This window comes from Ananas comosus, linkage group 2 (assembly GCF_001540865.1).
Source record: "Ananas comosus cultivar F153 linkage group 2, ASM154086v1, whole genome shotgun sequence".
Taxonomy (NCBI): domain Eukaryota; kingdom Viridiplantae; phylum Streptophyta; class Magnoliopsida; order Poales; family Bromeliaceae; genus Ananas; species Ananas comosus.
The window spans coordinates 10,117,536-10,134,260 of NC_033622.1; the positions used below are offsets into that span (position 1 = coordinate 10,117,536).

General features: G+C 39.3%; 1 protein-coding gene across 1 annotated transcript; it reads left to right on the plus strand.

Moving 5' to 3' along the window:
• On the plus strand, positions 853–7,257 carry LOC109726332. The gene is made up of 8 exons (XM_020255872.1): positions 853–1,093; positions 1,173–1,291; positions 1,393–1,495; positions 3,460–3,558; positions 4,254–4,326; positions 4,888–5,015; positions 5,956–6,036; positions 7,132–7,257. The coding sequence occupies exons 3-8, from the start codon at positions 1,478–1,480 to the stop codon at positions 7,153–7,155; spliced, it is 423 nt and encodes a 140-aa protein (XP_020111461.1). The 5' UTR covers positions 853–1,093; positions 1,173–1,291; positions 1,393–1,477; the 3' UTR covers positions 7,156–7,257.

Below are 16,725 nucleotides of genomic sequence, written 5' to 3' on the forward strand. Positions count from 1 at the left end.
AAATTTTATCTTCAAGTTTGATACTATTGTAAGATTTATTGACCCAAATCAACTAAAATTTGTGCATTCCTCTGGGTTAATTAGGTACTTTAGGATTGTTTAAAAGCTTTATATAGGTGAGCTGGAAATTGGAGATTATCTTGGCAAGCTCTTTATGCTAAAACTTCTTTCCTTCATTGACTCTGTATCTGATGTGTCGTCTCCATCTCTTAATTGTTCTTTGTTTGTTAACACTCATCTTTCATCAAACTACCATAGGCATTAATTTAGCTTAGATTATAATGTTCAGTAGATTAATTCATTTGCAGTCCGATCATTACCTGCAAATTATGAGCTTCTATATATTAAAAAGAAGGATAAAAAACTAACCTGTTTAACCGGAAGGAAAGGACCAGCTCACTATGGCATTCATTCTGTATGTTATATCTAGATCAAGTTACTTCTTGAGCTGCTGATAAGGAAATGTGGTTTGGATGCTGTGAAAGCAGTTATGCCTGAAGAACATATGAAACTGCTAACCAACATAAGGTAAATATCATTTTCTTCCTTGGTGCTATTTATAATCCCTTTTTTTTGCATCGTCCTACCTTAATTTCTCTTGAAAAGCAAATTAAGGACCGAAAAGAACGGAAGGCCAAATCTTATGGAGAGTCGTTTACAGCAAGAACAAGTATCTCAAGGTAGCATGATTTCAATAGTCTTTCAGTTGCAACTGATATATAATCGTATATGTGCGTGCTTCATAAATTTCTATTTTGGGCCCAACTAATGGTTTCATTTAGCATTATAAGAAACTTTTAATTCTTTAAAGAATTGAGTCGCATAGATATTGCCATTTTGTTGTATGATCTTTTCCATCCCTCGATTGAATGTGTCCTTTTGCATCAATGAAGTAACTATTATTGGATGCTGACGTAGGTTTTTTTTTTTTTCGTAATTGTCTTTTCCAAGGTTGTTGTTGAGAGATTTTCAAGGACTAATCTTCCAGAGATAGAGAAGAGAAAGTATGTCAATACTTAAGAGAAAGTATGTCAATACTTTTTCCAACCGACTTGGCCCTGTGAATCTGGTGGTTCCCAACCTTCATATATGGGTATATTCTCGTAGGTGTATGCAGAGATATACATGTATATGCCCCTTTATAATACTTAGGTTGTAATGTTTGAATGCAGGTTTCTGGTCCCTCACGACATGTTCGTCGGGCAGTTCATTCACATTCTAAGAAGCAGGATGCACCTTCCTTCTGGGAAAGCACTTTTCATTTTCATTCAGGATACTTTGCCTCAAACAGGTAATTTCCCTTTCTATTTTATATTCCGCCATCACAATTTTCTAGTTTTTGAAATCTTGAGTTAGTTTTATAATTCGTTCAAAAATGTGTTTCGATAATAGCAAGCATCATGGATTCTATATACCAACAATACAAAGATGAGGATGGATTCCTTTACATGTGCTACAGCAGTGAGAAGACCTTTGGATGAGGCTCACTACTTTGGTAATTAAGTGGGTATATTTATATACAGATGCGTACTTATATTTTAGGCGAAAAGAAAAATATATTATATCATTCTATAGGGAGAAAAGAGGAGATTATGATTTTAGTGCTTTCAAGTTCTGGCACAATTTTCTACAATCAAGCAATGAGATCTTAAGTTTTCCTTTTTTAAAGAAATAGATGCTGAAGTTCAAAAGCTAGTCCTGGGGGAGTCCATATGTTTTGGCCAACAAGTTTTGAACTAATATGAGATTGTCAATTTGTCAAATAGATCCAAATAACAAACCATCAATTACATTTAGCTAAACTGAATGCAATTTTAACAAAAATGAAGCTATATAGTAATGCCTAAATATATGATTTCAAGGACAACAAATATCAGTAGCATTAATTTGTGTATGGATGAACTGATAAGTCAAACAGCATATAGTAATATGAACAAACCTCCAGATTGAACGGCCTTCAATTTGAAAATTCCAGTGCCTAAAATGCAGGGATGCTTCTCTGCAACTTTTTTTTTCTTCTATAGGAAGTTGCTTTTCTGCAGGTTTTTTTTTTCTTCTTTAGGAAGTTGCTTCTCTGCAAGGTTTTTTTTTTTTCTTTTTGTGTCTGTGTGTGCGCGCGTGTGTGTATTCAAATTAGGGATCCTATGGCTACATTGCTCCAGGTATGGCTCAAACCAAGAGTTCAAATTGCTACACATTTTAATTCCTAAGTTGTCCATCAGAATTTCTCCTAGAGTTGAGAATATGTTCAAATCTTTTCTTGGTTATCCCACTGATGAGGAAATGCAAAATGAATACAGTACAGTACTAGCTAGATTAGTCTTTCAAGAATGCAAGGAAGTGACATGATGGTCCATTGTTGTAAAATATAGAAGAATAAATTATCATCTATGGAGTTGAGATCTTGCCCTGATTTCTCTCTATTCTGATGGAAAGGATATTCTGAATAAAATTATGTGTACAACATAGGCCCATTAAAAACACAGTTCTATGGAGGTCATTCAGGCATAAAAATAGTCCTGTTGCCGTGATAAAAAAGTAGCATTTTTCCTAGTGAGTGTTTTCTCGGTATTGGTTAGTTTATGCAAGTGTAGAATATGCATGTGATACTAATGTAACTTAGTTGAAAGGAAAGAACATGTCTGAAATGTAAATAAAATNTTTGGCGCCTAACTGAGGGTATCCATTTATTAGCTAACGATGAGACCAACAAAGCTTATAAATTAATAGAACAATAAATACTGACTCATAACAAAATCTATATAATGTAGGCATTTATAAGTTTTGTCTTTTGAACATCCCACATTTGAAGAGGAGAAACAAATGTAGAATGTGCATGTGATACTTATGCAAGTGTAGAATGTGCATGTGATACTTATGTAACTTAGTTGAAAGGAAAGAACATGTCTGAAATGTAAATAAAATCATCTTGTATTAGAGGGCAAATAAATGTAGAGGCAAAAACCTATTCGGGAATGGAAATACATGAGGCAATTAAAAAAGTTGAATTAACTATTGATTTTTTTCAAGATTTTTGATGGACTATATAGCTCATCAAATATGTAAAAAGGAGGTAGAACATTAACCAAGTAAAATGACTGAAAGAGAGACAACTAGTCCGTCAATTAAAGAAACAAGAACCATATACGCACATACCCTTCATTGGTCAACTTGTAGTTTTGGTTTTGCTTTTGTCTCTGCCTTCGTTTTATGGCGGCGTTTGTGAAACACCTTAAATGAAATCGAAACTAAAAATGGTTGAGTTGATCCTCGTGTTATTTCTGCGGAAATGTTAATTTTGAAACTATTGAATTTCTGTTTCCTTTGTTAAAAAGTTGGAAGGGTTGATCTAGTGTGTCGAGCTATAGTATGTTGAAGGACCTTCCATCTTATCAAATTTCAGTAACAAATTATTCTCGACCAATAGTAGAATTGTTTCATACTTTTCTTTTCTGGCAGATTGCAAAATACAAAGAAGAAATTCAGAAGCTTCAAGCATCTGAGGCTGAAATCAAGGCGCTTTCTTTTAATTATGCGGCGATGTTGAAGGAGAAAGAGGTCCATCCTTGAAATATTGCTACTTTTTGTATAACATTTCAGGATTTGATTGTTTCCTGCGCTGCTGTACTGTAAATTAAACAAATCTTCTTATTGGTTCATTACTTGAAAATTCATGTAGAGTGTTCACTGTATCTAAACTTTTCCTATCTGTTTTTGTAGTTTTTAGGGCTTCTAGCTGCGGACAATATATAAACTACATAATACATGCTATATTTGTTTATCATTTGGTTTCAAAAGCTCTAGTTTGTCATTAATGCTTACTTTAATACTTTCCCCTCTATTATGTTGTTGATTTGGCAACATCTTGATGGAAAATAATGGAGACTTTTTATGTTGATTAGTTACTTTTGTGGCCCATTAATTATGTTGATTAGTTTCATATAGCAATGGTTCTGCACAAGCTGTTGCACTAAATGGCCTGCATAAACCTGCAAGCTCACTGGGGATGCTCTTTTACTGAGCGGCTAATTGGATATGGAGGACTAAAATATGAAGCATTTTGTCAATTTTCAAATGCAAAAAAGGAGTTTGGTATATTTTTGACTTTCAGAAGTAAAAAAAAAAAAAAAAAATCATATTAGTAGCATGCTGATTTATTTTGATGTATCCATATTGTACTTTTAATTCTCAGTAGAAGTCGAATCTGATTGTTTACTTATTCTCTGAACTTATTGATTGTTTTCATTTCACAGCATGCTTTCCTTAAACAAGAGGATGGTGAGCAAAGTCCCTATTCTGAATGGAATATTACAGGAACATATAAAGGTTGAAGTCTTTTTCTTCTTGTACTAGCTGATTTCTTGTTAAGATATTAGGTAATTATTTTTTTTCTTCTATATCTTTACTTTTCTTTCAGTATCTATCTCAGCTAATTACTAGCTATTTTGATATTTTCCATTGTGTTTTCCTAGTTTCATATTTTCTCGACCATAGTTTCTTGTTCACTTAATATTAATGTGCCCAGATGTCCTTATGACTTATAATATTTTATCTTTCTTTTTATGGTCTAGAATATGTCATCTTGATTCAGTTTACCATGCTTTATAGAGATGGTCTCTTCAATTCCGCTAGTCCGAAATTGTCAGTTTTCTCAATGGTCTAAAATCTAAAACTATTTCACATCTAGGTTACTTTCTATTCAGTTTGCATGAGCCTATATGCAATTGGGAAATTCATCGGCCAACTAGTCTTGTAGCTTTCATGGCAAGTCTCTCTATGTGAAATTTCTTTCATTACCTGTTGTTCAAATAATGCTTTAACCTGTGTGGCGGACAAATGAGCATCTCCTGACAATAAATTTTGTTTTCTTACTATTCTGAGCTACAGGAAGGTGGAGCTTTGAAGAGACAATAAATGGGTCTTCTAGGTTTCTAGAATTTGAAAAATCTGATGGTTTATCTGTCTTGGAATTAATCAGTACTCCGACAAAGATAAGGGGTGTACACTATAATCAGGTAAAAGGGAACCTCTGTTTTACATGTCCTCGATATGATTGGTAAAGTCATTAACATCTTCACCAGGTTTATGTATTGCCAGCTTGATAAGCTAAAATTGCCACTTTGATATTTGATGGCAGGGATCAATTACTTTTCATGATGTGTTTTACAATGAACATGATCACAGAGTTTCTCAAAAAAGAGTAGGTGTATATGTATGGCCTTTCAGGCAACTACGATTCTTGATCTTGAAGTGTTGTCTTTGTTGAGTTATTATTTTGAAGTCCTCATTCGGCATTTTCTCTATAACATTTGCATTGTTCCAACTTCTTTGAGGGACGAACTAACTTCTGCATGAAGATTTAAATCTTAGAATAGATTACCTGAAACTTCAACTTCCCTAATGCAAAAATCTATTCTCTTAGAATTCTCATTAGCTTACTTTGTTAAGATCTACCTTGTCTTACTTTGGAATAGATGATATAAAATCACTAAATTAAGGAATAACAGTGAAATCAAACACATGTGAGGTGAAGAATATGTCGATAAATATAAATCATGAAGTTTTTTTTTGCTAAGTTCCATTAATTTTCATCAAAATAATACAAAAAATGAATCCAAACCCATTAAAAAAAAAAATCAAACAACTAAATCTAAACAAACTAGAACTTGCAAAGGGGTGAGCGAACTGATCCTAGCACGCCGCAACAGAAGCAACGCTGGAGGGAAATATACCAGTGTGCGGCGGGAAGGCGGAATTATCTGCCTTCTTTTAGGATACATCTTGGTTGGCACAGTTTATAGATTCTTTTTCCTTGGAATTCATCGTGTAGAGGTACATTTTCTTTTGCTCATTAGTTCCTCAAATGTTTGATCTAATTTTGGGTGATTTAGTTGTTAGGTTTTGTCACTTCCTTTCATTCTTAAAGACTTGAGTACATTAAACATTTATTTGTAGGGCATTATAGTTTTCGCTTCAGTAATGGGAACTCTTGGCCTTCAAGTACTAATAGAATCTGGCCGTCAGCTTATTACGAAGGTGAGCCAACTTCAGTATCAGAGTCCACATCATTTATACAATTCTAAGTAGTTCCAAAGAGTCAGTAAAATCATTGACTCCTTAATGTAGAAATTTTATGATACTTGCATGTATTCTCCTGCGTAGTTGCAAATGTGCATGCAAAAACATATTTATTTGCATTCACGCCTGTCAGGGGTACATATGAAAATATCATTCTTGAATAGATACCGAGGCAAGGGGGTTCACATATTTATTTTCATCTAGTGCTTCATATATGCATCTTTTATTGATTCATACATTTTTACCTCTCATTTTACGATTTCTAAAACTTCCAAATTCACTTTCTTGGTTTATGTTACAGTTAATGATTAGTTATATTTTTTAAGCTCATGCCTTGAATTTCGAAAGACAACTAAATGATTGGATATAGATTTTATAGAAAAACTGCTTCTCTGTAGACGTAAGAGACGCAATGAAAACTACTCAAGCTCACTTATTTTCTGCCTCACAAAATAGGTTTATTGTTGAGCATACACCATCTATATCTAAGCCTGCTTTTGGTTCATGATTGGATCTCAACCTGATTTTGAATTTATTTGTGGGGACGACGATCGAACTTAATTGAATATTAGTTTAATATTAGATTAGTGTTGGTTGTTTTGACAGATGTTATAAGCTGTATCAATTTCAACTTGTTTGTGACTGCTAATACTTTACTAATTAGTTTATGTAATTAAGAAACTGATTTGTTAAGAAATTGTGTTGTTAGTCTCTTAATTAACACATGTTTACTAATCAGATGTTTACTAATCAGTTAGTAAACATGTGTTAACTAAGAGACTCGTAAGTATCTCAGATGGCAATTAGTTTCTGGTCAGACCTTACTGTTTCTCTATCTATTATTAGCTCGATTTGGGGATCTCGTTCTCTGATTAGCATTTGAAGTTATAATGCAGGCTTGTATTTTAGTGTTTATTTTCAATTTGACGTATGGGGCTTGTATTTTAGTGTTTATGTACAACCTAACTTTCATATTTTTCAGAAATTTGATACGATGATTTTTATTTGGTAATTTTGAACACTGATTTTACGACTTCTTTTTGGTTGATCCAGAACAGCTGGAGCTGCGAAAATTGAAGTGGGAAGCAAGAGTTCCAACCATGCGGAGTTTGTTATTTTTTTGCTACATTTTGAACAAGTATTTTTTGTTAGAACTTATGTTTGAAATTTAATTTGAATTCTGAGATTGTAATTTGAGAGTTGAGACTATTTGTTATACAAATTATTAATGCTTTTTGGTTACTAATATTTTTTAATATTTCAATTCATTGTAGTATTTAGTTGTTAATCAAGTATTTTAATATTAATTTAATTGCCGCTATAAGCTTTATTAATCAATCATTTAGTATGTTTTTTGCGGCAATTATAATTAATTGTAGCGGCATTTATAATAGTTGTTATTGTATATTATTTAGTGGTATTTATAATAGTTGTTATTGCATACTATTTAGCGGCATTTATAATAATCGTTATTGTATAATATTTAGCGGCATTTATTTGGATTTTTACCAACCGCCGGAATAAATGCCGTTAAAACTTTTAGCGACCCTGCCAATAGCGGCAATTGTTAAAATTGCCACAAAATATTTTAGCGGCAATTGTAATTGCCGCTAATTTAAAAAATAATCGCCACTAAAAAGTAATTTTGTTGTAGTGATATAGCTCCACTACATAGAGTGCAAATTTTATGATACATAAAGCATGCATTTCGAGTGTTCTAAAATTCACATAAATCATGTTTAACATGGATTTGCATTCAAAAATACTTTACGACAAGTATAGAAAACATAGGGGCCATTTTGCCCCGTGTTCATGAAGCCAAACCCACCGATGATGCCAAAATCCTTCGTAAGCTCCGACGAAGGTGTCGACTAGTCTCCTAGCACCCTAAAGATGTAGGAACAAGGGTCAAACAAATCTTACGATCAACCCTAAGCTCAATCAAAAGCAACATAGGCTAAGGTGGAGAAAAACTCACCTAGGTGAGGAAATCCTCTCTCAAGCTCCAAATGGGAGCAAGAATCCTTCCAATCCAACCTAAAGGAAGGTTCCAAACCCATCAATTAGGTCTCAAAACCCTCAAATCCAAAAAGCCCCAAAATAAACCCTAGAATCCAAATCTAGGGTTTCAATCAACATAGAGCAACAAAATCCAAACCTAGAGGAAATAAACTAACCACATACCTCTAGAATGCTCGAAACCAAGTTCAAAATCCTCTTAGGTTGAAGATTGGTCCACCACCAAGCTCAAACCGCAAGCTCCAAGCCACCAAAGGGTGAGAAAGAGAGAAGGGTTGATGCTACAAGGCCTCCAAGCTTGATCCCCCTTCTCCTCTTCTTCTTCTTCTTCTTCCTCTCCCTCTTTTTCTCTCTCTAGAGTGCAAAGGGTTGAGAGAAATGAGGGAAAGAGAGAGGAGAAAGGCTCTCTATAGCCTCTAAAGTAACAAAATCCTGATAAGCCCCTCAAAAATCCACTCTGTGCACTGCCCGGTCTGGGCCGCTCACGCGCTGTGGGACCGGTCTCCCCGACACCTGGGACCGGTCTCTCAGTTCGTCCCGCAAAACCAACGTTCGGGAACTGGTCTCTCCCCACCAAGGACCGGTCTCTCGGACCCTTCTCGCAAAACGCGCGCTCGGGAACCGATCTCTCCCAGCCAGGGACCGGTTGCCTCAAGTCCTGCCGCAGCACTGCTCTGAGGGGCCCGGTCTCTCATCTCAGGGACCGGTCCCCGAGAGTGAAAACTCTCAGGACAAAGCCAAAACTCTAGAGATCGAACTTTTAGGCCGGAATACCATCTACGGCCTTCCACCAAGTGTGGAAAAGTTCGGAGTACACATCTAACACTCGAACCTCGCAATTTGCAAAGGTCCAGTGCGCTACAGGTCAGCTCTCGGGAACCGGTCTCTCGGGAAGGACCGGTCCTCAAGGGTCCGGTCTCTCGGGCAAGGACCGGTTCCTGTCACGCCCCCCCCGCCTCGAGGCCGATACCTATTTGGTCCGGTTCGGGCACGGCGGGCGGACCGTCGAACGGACAACTCCTCCCCTGTCCGCCCAAGGCTCAACGACGAGATTGTGTACAACAAGTTCCCAGGACAACAACTTGAATACATACACAATCATACAACAACAACGAAAGCACAAATAGTGCTATACAATACGAGGGCAAGCATCACGAGTAATACAACCATACAAGTGAATGAAAGAGAGATACTTAACTATTCTATTACATCCATTCAACTTAATACATTTAATTACAACTCTTATGCTCTTTTCCCAAAATATGGTCATGTACAAGTACAATCCTCTCAAAACCTCACCCTATATAACATCTACTCTCAACAAGTACAGGGTGTAACTAATGCATAAAGGAAAGTAAACCTCTACTAATACCACTAGGGCGCTACGCCCTTGCCGCGATCCTCACCCGGGCTACTCGAACTCGGACCTGCAACAAAGTGGGATGAGAACTACGAATAGTTCCCAGTGGGTTCGGCCGCCAACTCCGCCGATCCCTCACTAGGTCTAAGCAGGCACAGATAGATATACAGATAGATAGATATTTTGCTGAATTGAAAGCATCTATAATAAACAGGCAGGTATATGAACTGAACATCTAACGGTGCCTCAATCTGGGATGATGCATGCATGTGTCATACGGTAAGGCTAAGTAACCAACTACTATGCACAACAACAATGTGACTCGTCCGGTTACCCAATCTCTCGGCGAACTCGAGGCTCGCTCACAATCTCAAGTGTATAAGTCTCATAGGGGAGGAGGCTAACTGCTCGTTTACCCCCGAGACCGCCTGCGGACAGCTACAATGGTCCAAGGGCATCTACAATGGCCCCCCTCGAGTGACGACCTCCGGAGTGCACTACCTGTGTGGAGCTACCACGACAGGCGCAGACAGGCTATGTGAGCTCGATCCAATCTCATGAACTGGGAACACCCTACCAACTAAGGTTGGTCTCAACATAGAATTAAAGTATTCTAGTTCTCATTCTCATAGTGTTCGACTACGCTAAGGTTCTAATGTTTTATATCAACTAGATGCCACTCGTTCTGTGTTCGCTGTTAACTAGATGCCACTCGTTCTCAATACACTAGTTTGCAATACACTAGGTTCTTATTCACATAAACATGTTCATCACATATAGGGTTAACTCTCTCATGTTCAGCTCATGCATACTAGGTTCTCATTCACTACATCCGCGAAACCAAACTAACACTAGCATGCAATAATATGTAACAACTGCATTTAACACCCTATAATGCTATATTACAATATGTAATTGATCGACGATAGAACTTAGACATAGAGAGCAGTTCAACTGCTTCGGGATGGCACTCCCCCACCTTTTGGTAGCGCCGTAAAGCTAGAAAACTCAACGTCGCGGTCCTCGTACGTCGCTTCAACTCCTCGGGGCAAAACGAACCCTCAAGTACTTGTTTTGGCGTAAACTCCGCACTCGTTCGTCGGATCGACGAACCGTCTTCTCCAACGCGTTTATAGACCTAGCAATTAGGTTTACGATCCGTTAAACGAGATCAAAACCCTACATTTCCAAAAATCCCAAATCCGTGCCCTAGGTTGGCAACGATGGAGAAATCCGCGGCGCGAGCTTCAAATTCGAGCTCGAACCATCTCCTTAGCTTCAATAGGTTCCATTCGAACCATTTCTAAGCAACAAAACCCTAGCTCACAAAATCCACCATTGAAGGGTTGAGGCTTACCTCAATACCAAGCTCCAAGCTTGCTCTAGCTTGAGGGAGAGAAGGAAGAAGATGATCATCTTCCTCTTCTTGGACTTCTCCTTCTTCTTTCTCTTCTTCTCCTTCCCTTTCTTCCTCTACTTCTTCTTCTCCTTCTTCTATTTCTAGAGAGAGAGAGAGAGAGGGAGAGAGTGTGAGAGGGAGAGAGCAAATGGGAGTGTGTGTGTGTGTGGAGGGTCCCCCAAGCCCTCATAAAGGCCATTTTGCAAATAAGCCCCTCAACTTTTCATCTATAAAACAACCCTCACTGGGCATTTTCGCAGCAAAGGGACCGGTCCCAGGTCGGGGAGACCGGTCCCCGAGAGCCTCTTTCTCGGGCAGAGGAAATTTCGTGTTCGGGAACCGGTCCCTGCCTGAGAGACCGGTCCCCGGGAGACCGGTCCTTGCCTGAGAGACCGGTTCCCGAGAGTGGTATTTTCGGGACTTAGCCAAATTTTGACTTTTCTCGCTGGGTTAACGTTCGGGGACCGGTCCCTCCCTGCCAGAGACCGATTGCATCAAGGATCCCCGCCAGCCAGCCGATTGGACCGGTCCCTCCCTGCCAGGGACAGGTCCCCGAGAGCAATTTTGCCCCAGTGCAGAATTTTGCACTGCTGCTCTCGCGGACTCTTCCTTAATGCACTTTATGCATTTTAATCATCTTCGGACTTTCCGAAGCTTACGCACTCGACAATCAGTCGATTCTAAACGAAGTCTAATCCTCGGGTTTCGAGAATTCACTTCCTTACATCCTTCCCACCTTAACAGAGTTTCGTCCTAGAAACGAACTCAATAATACTAAATTCATCCAGAATTTAAACTTTAGATCCATATCTCAGCTCAATCTTCGAATAAGTGAGGATGATTCGCTTTCATATCTTCCTCGAGCTCCCAAGTGGCTTCGCGATCATTATGATTGCTCCACCGGACCTTAACGTAGGGAATTTCTCAATTCCTCAACCTACGCACCTCCCGAGCCAAAATCATCACCGGGAACTCCTCGTAGCTCATATCTTCATGCAGTTCCGGCGGCTCATAGACCAAGACATGCTCAGGATCATGCACATACTTGCGAAGATTAGAGACGTGGAATACGTTGTGCACACCCGCCAGCTTGGGTGGCAATGCAAGCCGGTAAGCCACCGTCCCAATCNAGAACCCCTCCTACTACGTGAAACAAATTAATTAATCGACGATATGTAAAAATTTATACTGCTCCAAAATAATAATAATAATAATAATAATAATTTTACCACTTTTGGTTGGAATTTGCGGAGGAGGTGAAGGCGGAGAGGATGGGCACGCGGGCGGGGGAACTGTGAGGCGCAGGCGAGAGGGTGGCACCTGCGTAGCGATGCGAGGATCAGTGAGGAACGGTGAGGCGCAGGCGAGAGGGTGGCGATGCGTAGCGATGCGAGGATCGGTGAGGAACTATGAGGCGCAGGCGAGAGGGTGGCGCCTGGGTAGCGATGCGAGGATCGGTGAGGAACAGTGAGGCGCAGGCGAGAGGGTGGCGCTTGCGTAGCGATGCGAGAATCGGTGAAGCGCAGGCGAGGGAAGGGAACGGTGAGCATGCGGGTTTGAAGCAGAGACCAAAAAGGACCAAAAAGGGTTTTTTTGAAGATGGGCGGCGTAAGGTTTTCTGAAGAGGGTTTCTCTTTTTGCCTTGCGCGCGAAGCGAAAAGTTCCCGCCTGTACATATTAGCTGGCGTTTATTTTTTATCAAATTTTGATGTGACCTGCCAGCTTTGCAAACAAATAAAAATAAATTTTATAATTATTTAAATAAAGGCAGTTATATAAAAGTGCCACTAATAACTTATTATTGTTGGCATTTTTTCTAAAAGCCACTAAACAAGTGCCACTAAATATGATATTTGGTGTAGTGTTTACAGACTCCACTTCTTGCTCGGAGTCGTTCGAATCTTCTTCCGAACTGCCGTCTGGGTCATTTTCTGCTTCTGGTAGGTCTTCCAATTCTTCAGTAAATGTCATGAACTCCTTCTATTCCCCATATAATTTCTTCTCTTGAATGATCGCCTCCCAGTCATGTTGTGTCATTTTGGCTTTGCAACGTATGCATAACCGTAATGCTCTTTTGGTATTAGCGATATCCTGGCCCATCTTCTCTCTATCAGGTGCTTACCATTTTACATCCACCATATTAATCTGCGAGTGAAACGGATTTTGATCAACTTCCATATTTTCATTCTCTTGATCGGCAAATATGAGCCGACCTTCATTTATCTCTTTTTGAATTTGTCTCTTGAAGGTAGTATAATCATTCACCTTGTGGCTTCATGAATGATGCCACTTATAATATCTTCTTCTTTTTAATTTTTCTTTAGAGGGTATCATTTGTCCCTCCTGAAGTTAGATTCTGCCATCTTTTAACAACCGATCAAAAATTAAATCGGCCTTTATTATATCAAAAGAGTAATGTATATGATGCTACTCGTGCTTTAGCCCACTAGCCTTGGTTGGTTGGAGCAAAGTGCATTTATACAGTTGACAGTTTTTTTACCATCTCCGCTGCATAAATTTTGGCTTCATCAGTCGAATTCTCTATTTCGTCAGAAATGCTCGGCTCATCTTGAGCCAAGGTTTCCTCAACAAAAGAGACATTTTTCTCTTTTCCTTTAGGCCAATCTTTATTTCGGCTCCATCTAGGCCGATCCTCATTATTGTCTTTTTTTAATTGCTCATATTGAGCAACCCGGACCCCCAAGTCGAACAGTTTCGAAAAATATTTATCTTCAAAATGATCTTTTATCTTGAAGTGTAAATCATTGAATGTCATTTTAGCAAATTTCGATTATGGCATCCTAACAAAACAATGAATTCTCGCCGTCTTAAACTGGTTCAAGTTTTTTTCAACTGATTCTCCCGACTTTTGTTGAAATTGAGCTAAATCAGCAACCAATAGTTCTGGTTCTGATCTATAGAACTGCTCATGAACTTTTCTCTCCAATTCGTCTCAATCTCGGACAGAATTGGCAGGTAAACTTGTATACTAAGTAAACGTTGTCTTGGTTAATAAAGTATTAAATAATCTAAGTTTGAGAAATGAGTTTGCGGCAACCTCTCTGCATTGGGCCGTAAACTGGGCCACGTGCTCGACCATGTTCTCAATTTCATCACCAGAAAATTTATCAAATTTTGGTATTTTTCAATTTGTCGGATAAGAATATTCTACATCTATATTTGCAAGATAAGGGGATCTAAATACGGGCCGCATTGCCGGCCTAACTCCTACTCCAAAGTATTACGAATAGCTTTCTCTATTTGAGCATATAGTTCATTATTGTTCCCTAAGGCAGGTGCTCGAGGTTGAGCCAGATTCAGCTCTTGAGAAATTCCAAAATTCTACGCTGGCGCGGCAAGGTTTATTCCCTGAACAACATTGGGGGCTTGCCCCCCAGCCCTTACCCTTATATTTTGGGGTTTGTAGACTGGCACAGGTGGTGGGGGAGGTAACCTCCACGCCACTTCTGGCTGTTGACCGATATTTAGAGTCGCCGGTTTGTAGGCAGCTTGAAAAGGAACAATATGAGGGTGTGCATTTACCGGCGTTATTGGGTTTTGCAACACCGGTGTACCCACAGGTCCTTGTGAACCTACTATGGGTTGTTCATATCGAGTTAGTAATTGCCCAATTCGGGCAATATTCTCGTTAGCAGCCGTAATTGCGGCTAACAGCATCCAGACGAGCAGTGCTCTGATGACTATTTTGGTCTAAGACTTATAAGACCCGAGTTATTTGTCCAAGTGTCTGAGCCAAACTTAGCTCTTGTTGGTCTGATTGACCGCTTGTTTCACCTTCCACTGGTAAGGCTACATGACGCACGTTTGCGTCCTCGGTGTTACTAGCTTGATCGTTCCCAGAATTTCGGAGAACGACTTTATTATTAAGGTTCATGGCGTTATCATCAGCCATAATTTATAATAAATAAAATACAAGTTTACCTGGACGAATGTCCCACCGGGCGTGCCAAAAATTGCTGCGGAGCCGAATTCTCCAATCGATGACTCGGTCAAAGATCCTCCTTCAAGAAACGTGTGAGGAGATGAAATGACTGTGAATGATGACCTTCAAAGTTTGCGCTCACTGCGGATCAAGCGATTCGGTTGATGAGGGATCGAGCCAACCAAGTTCGACACAATACAATAAATTCGATTCAGTTGGATCAGTCGAGTTACGGACTGCATAGGAATTTCTGGTTCGGCTGAAGAGCCGAATGAGGCTTATATTGTTGAAGTCCAAACATGTGTTTACAAGATAGAACAAAAGAAAATCTACTCTATCAACTACTCCTATAAAAAAGAATATATGCGGAAAAATGGAAAGATTACAAGTAAACTACTTCTAGAAAGCAAGTGAAAATGCGTGGAATTGAAAGTGATCTTCTTGTTCGCAGGAGAAAACCAAGCATTATCTGTTTATTTATATTCCACCTGTTGTTATTTAGTTATCTACAAGATCGGCCACTTCCCTAATTTCGCGGGTCACTATAGGCCAATCCAAATCGCATGACTGCGATTCTCCTTTGTTTCAGATGTCATTTATCCTTGGCTTTGAAGCTCCTCGCTGTGTTGTGTATCGATTCACCACGTGAAACGATTTTATTGGCGCCAACAATGATGTGATAAAAAATGGACAAAGGCGAAAGCTCGAGGATCAAAACTAAAATTTAGCTCACAACTGGGGGACCAGTGCATTGTGCAACTTTACCCCCGAAAACATATCCGCTCCACCAGTAACCATCTCCGGAAAAAGTGAACACACGGAATCGCGGTGGAGCCATCGAGTAATGCCAACGCTCAACTCAAAGACCGGCCAATCAAAACAAGGAGTGTGGGGTAAAAGAACGTCCAGTCTACATATGACGTGGTAGACCCGGATTAGTTAAATTCTTTGTATTGCTTAGTAAACTTTATCTCCGGGAACATTAGCCACACAACGAAAAGATGCTACGATGAGGTCTCCGCGCCGAGACAAGGACCCAGAAAACAACTATGGCCGCACAAAATTTAAAGTAGTGTGAACTTTGAGTACAGCTCCCACAAAATTTGTGTGCAGTGAAAGCTGGAGCCAAAATTATGTGGGAACTGTCCCTTTAGAAAAGGGAAAAAAACATAATAATACCAATAATAATAATAATAATAATAATAATAATAATAATAATAATTTGCATCCCGATTTGCTTTCCAAAACATCCGGAATCGGTTCCGTATGGACTTTTACGGGGGTTCTGGGGTCTAGGAAGTATCTGCGGGCTTCTTCACCACACATATTTTGCAGAACAGTACTTCCCCCATCTTGTTTGTTGTTGTTCCATATCCAACTGAGTAGCAGCAGAATAGTTAGCTAATTCGCGACGTCACATATAATTCGATTTGATCGCGATGGAGCAAACCACCACGACAGGAATCTATTTAACCTGTAAATAAATAAATTATACAATTTAGGTCTTAATTGTTGAGATTCAAGCTCACGCTAGGATCATTTATTTGTTTATAGGGGCCACTATTCTGTCATGTGGTGGGTCGAGTCATATTCGAAATAGCAGGAGGCTAGATTGGGCCAAATCATGTTCGAAGTGGTGTAAGGCTGGTTGAATCGAGTTACAATATTCGAGATCTGTGGCCGGTGTATCTGTACAGTTTAAGTGAATTGGTTGTATATTTCTTACAGCTCGAGTTTGCAAAATTAAGGGGTTGTTTGGTTGCACGCATTTGCAACTACGGTGCAGTTGCAAACGCATGCAACCTCAATTCCTATGTTTGGTTTAGTGTAGTTGAGTCCAACTGCTGCAGTTCCAACTACAAGAAGGTCCAAATGCTGCAGTTGGAACTACATCCAAATTGGTTGTAGTTCCAACTGCAGCAGTTG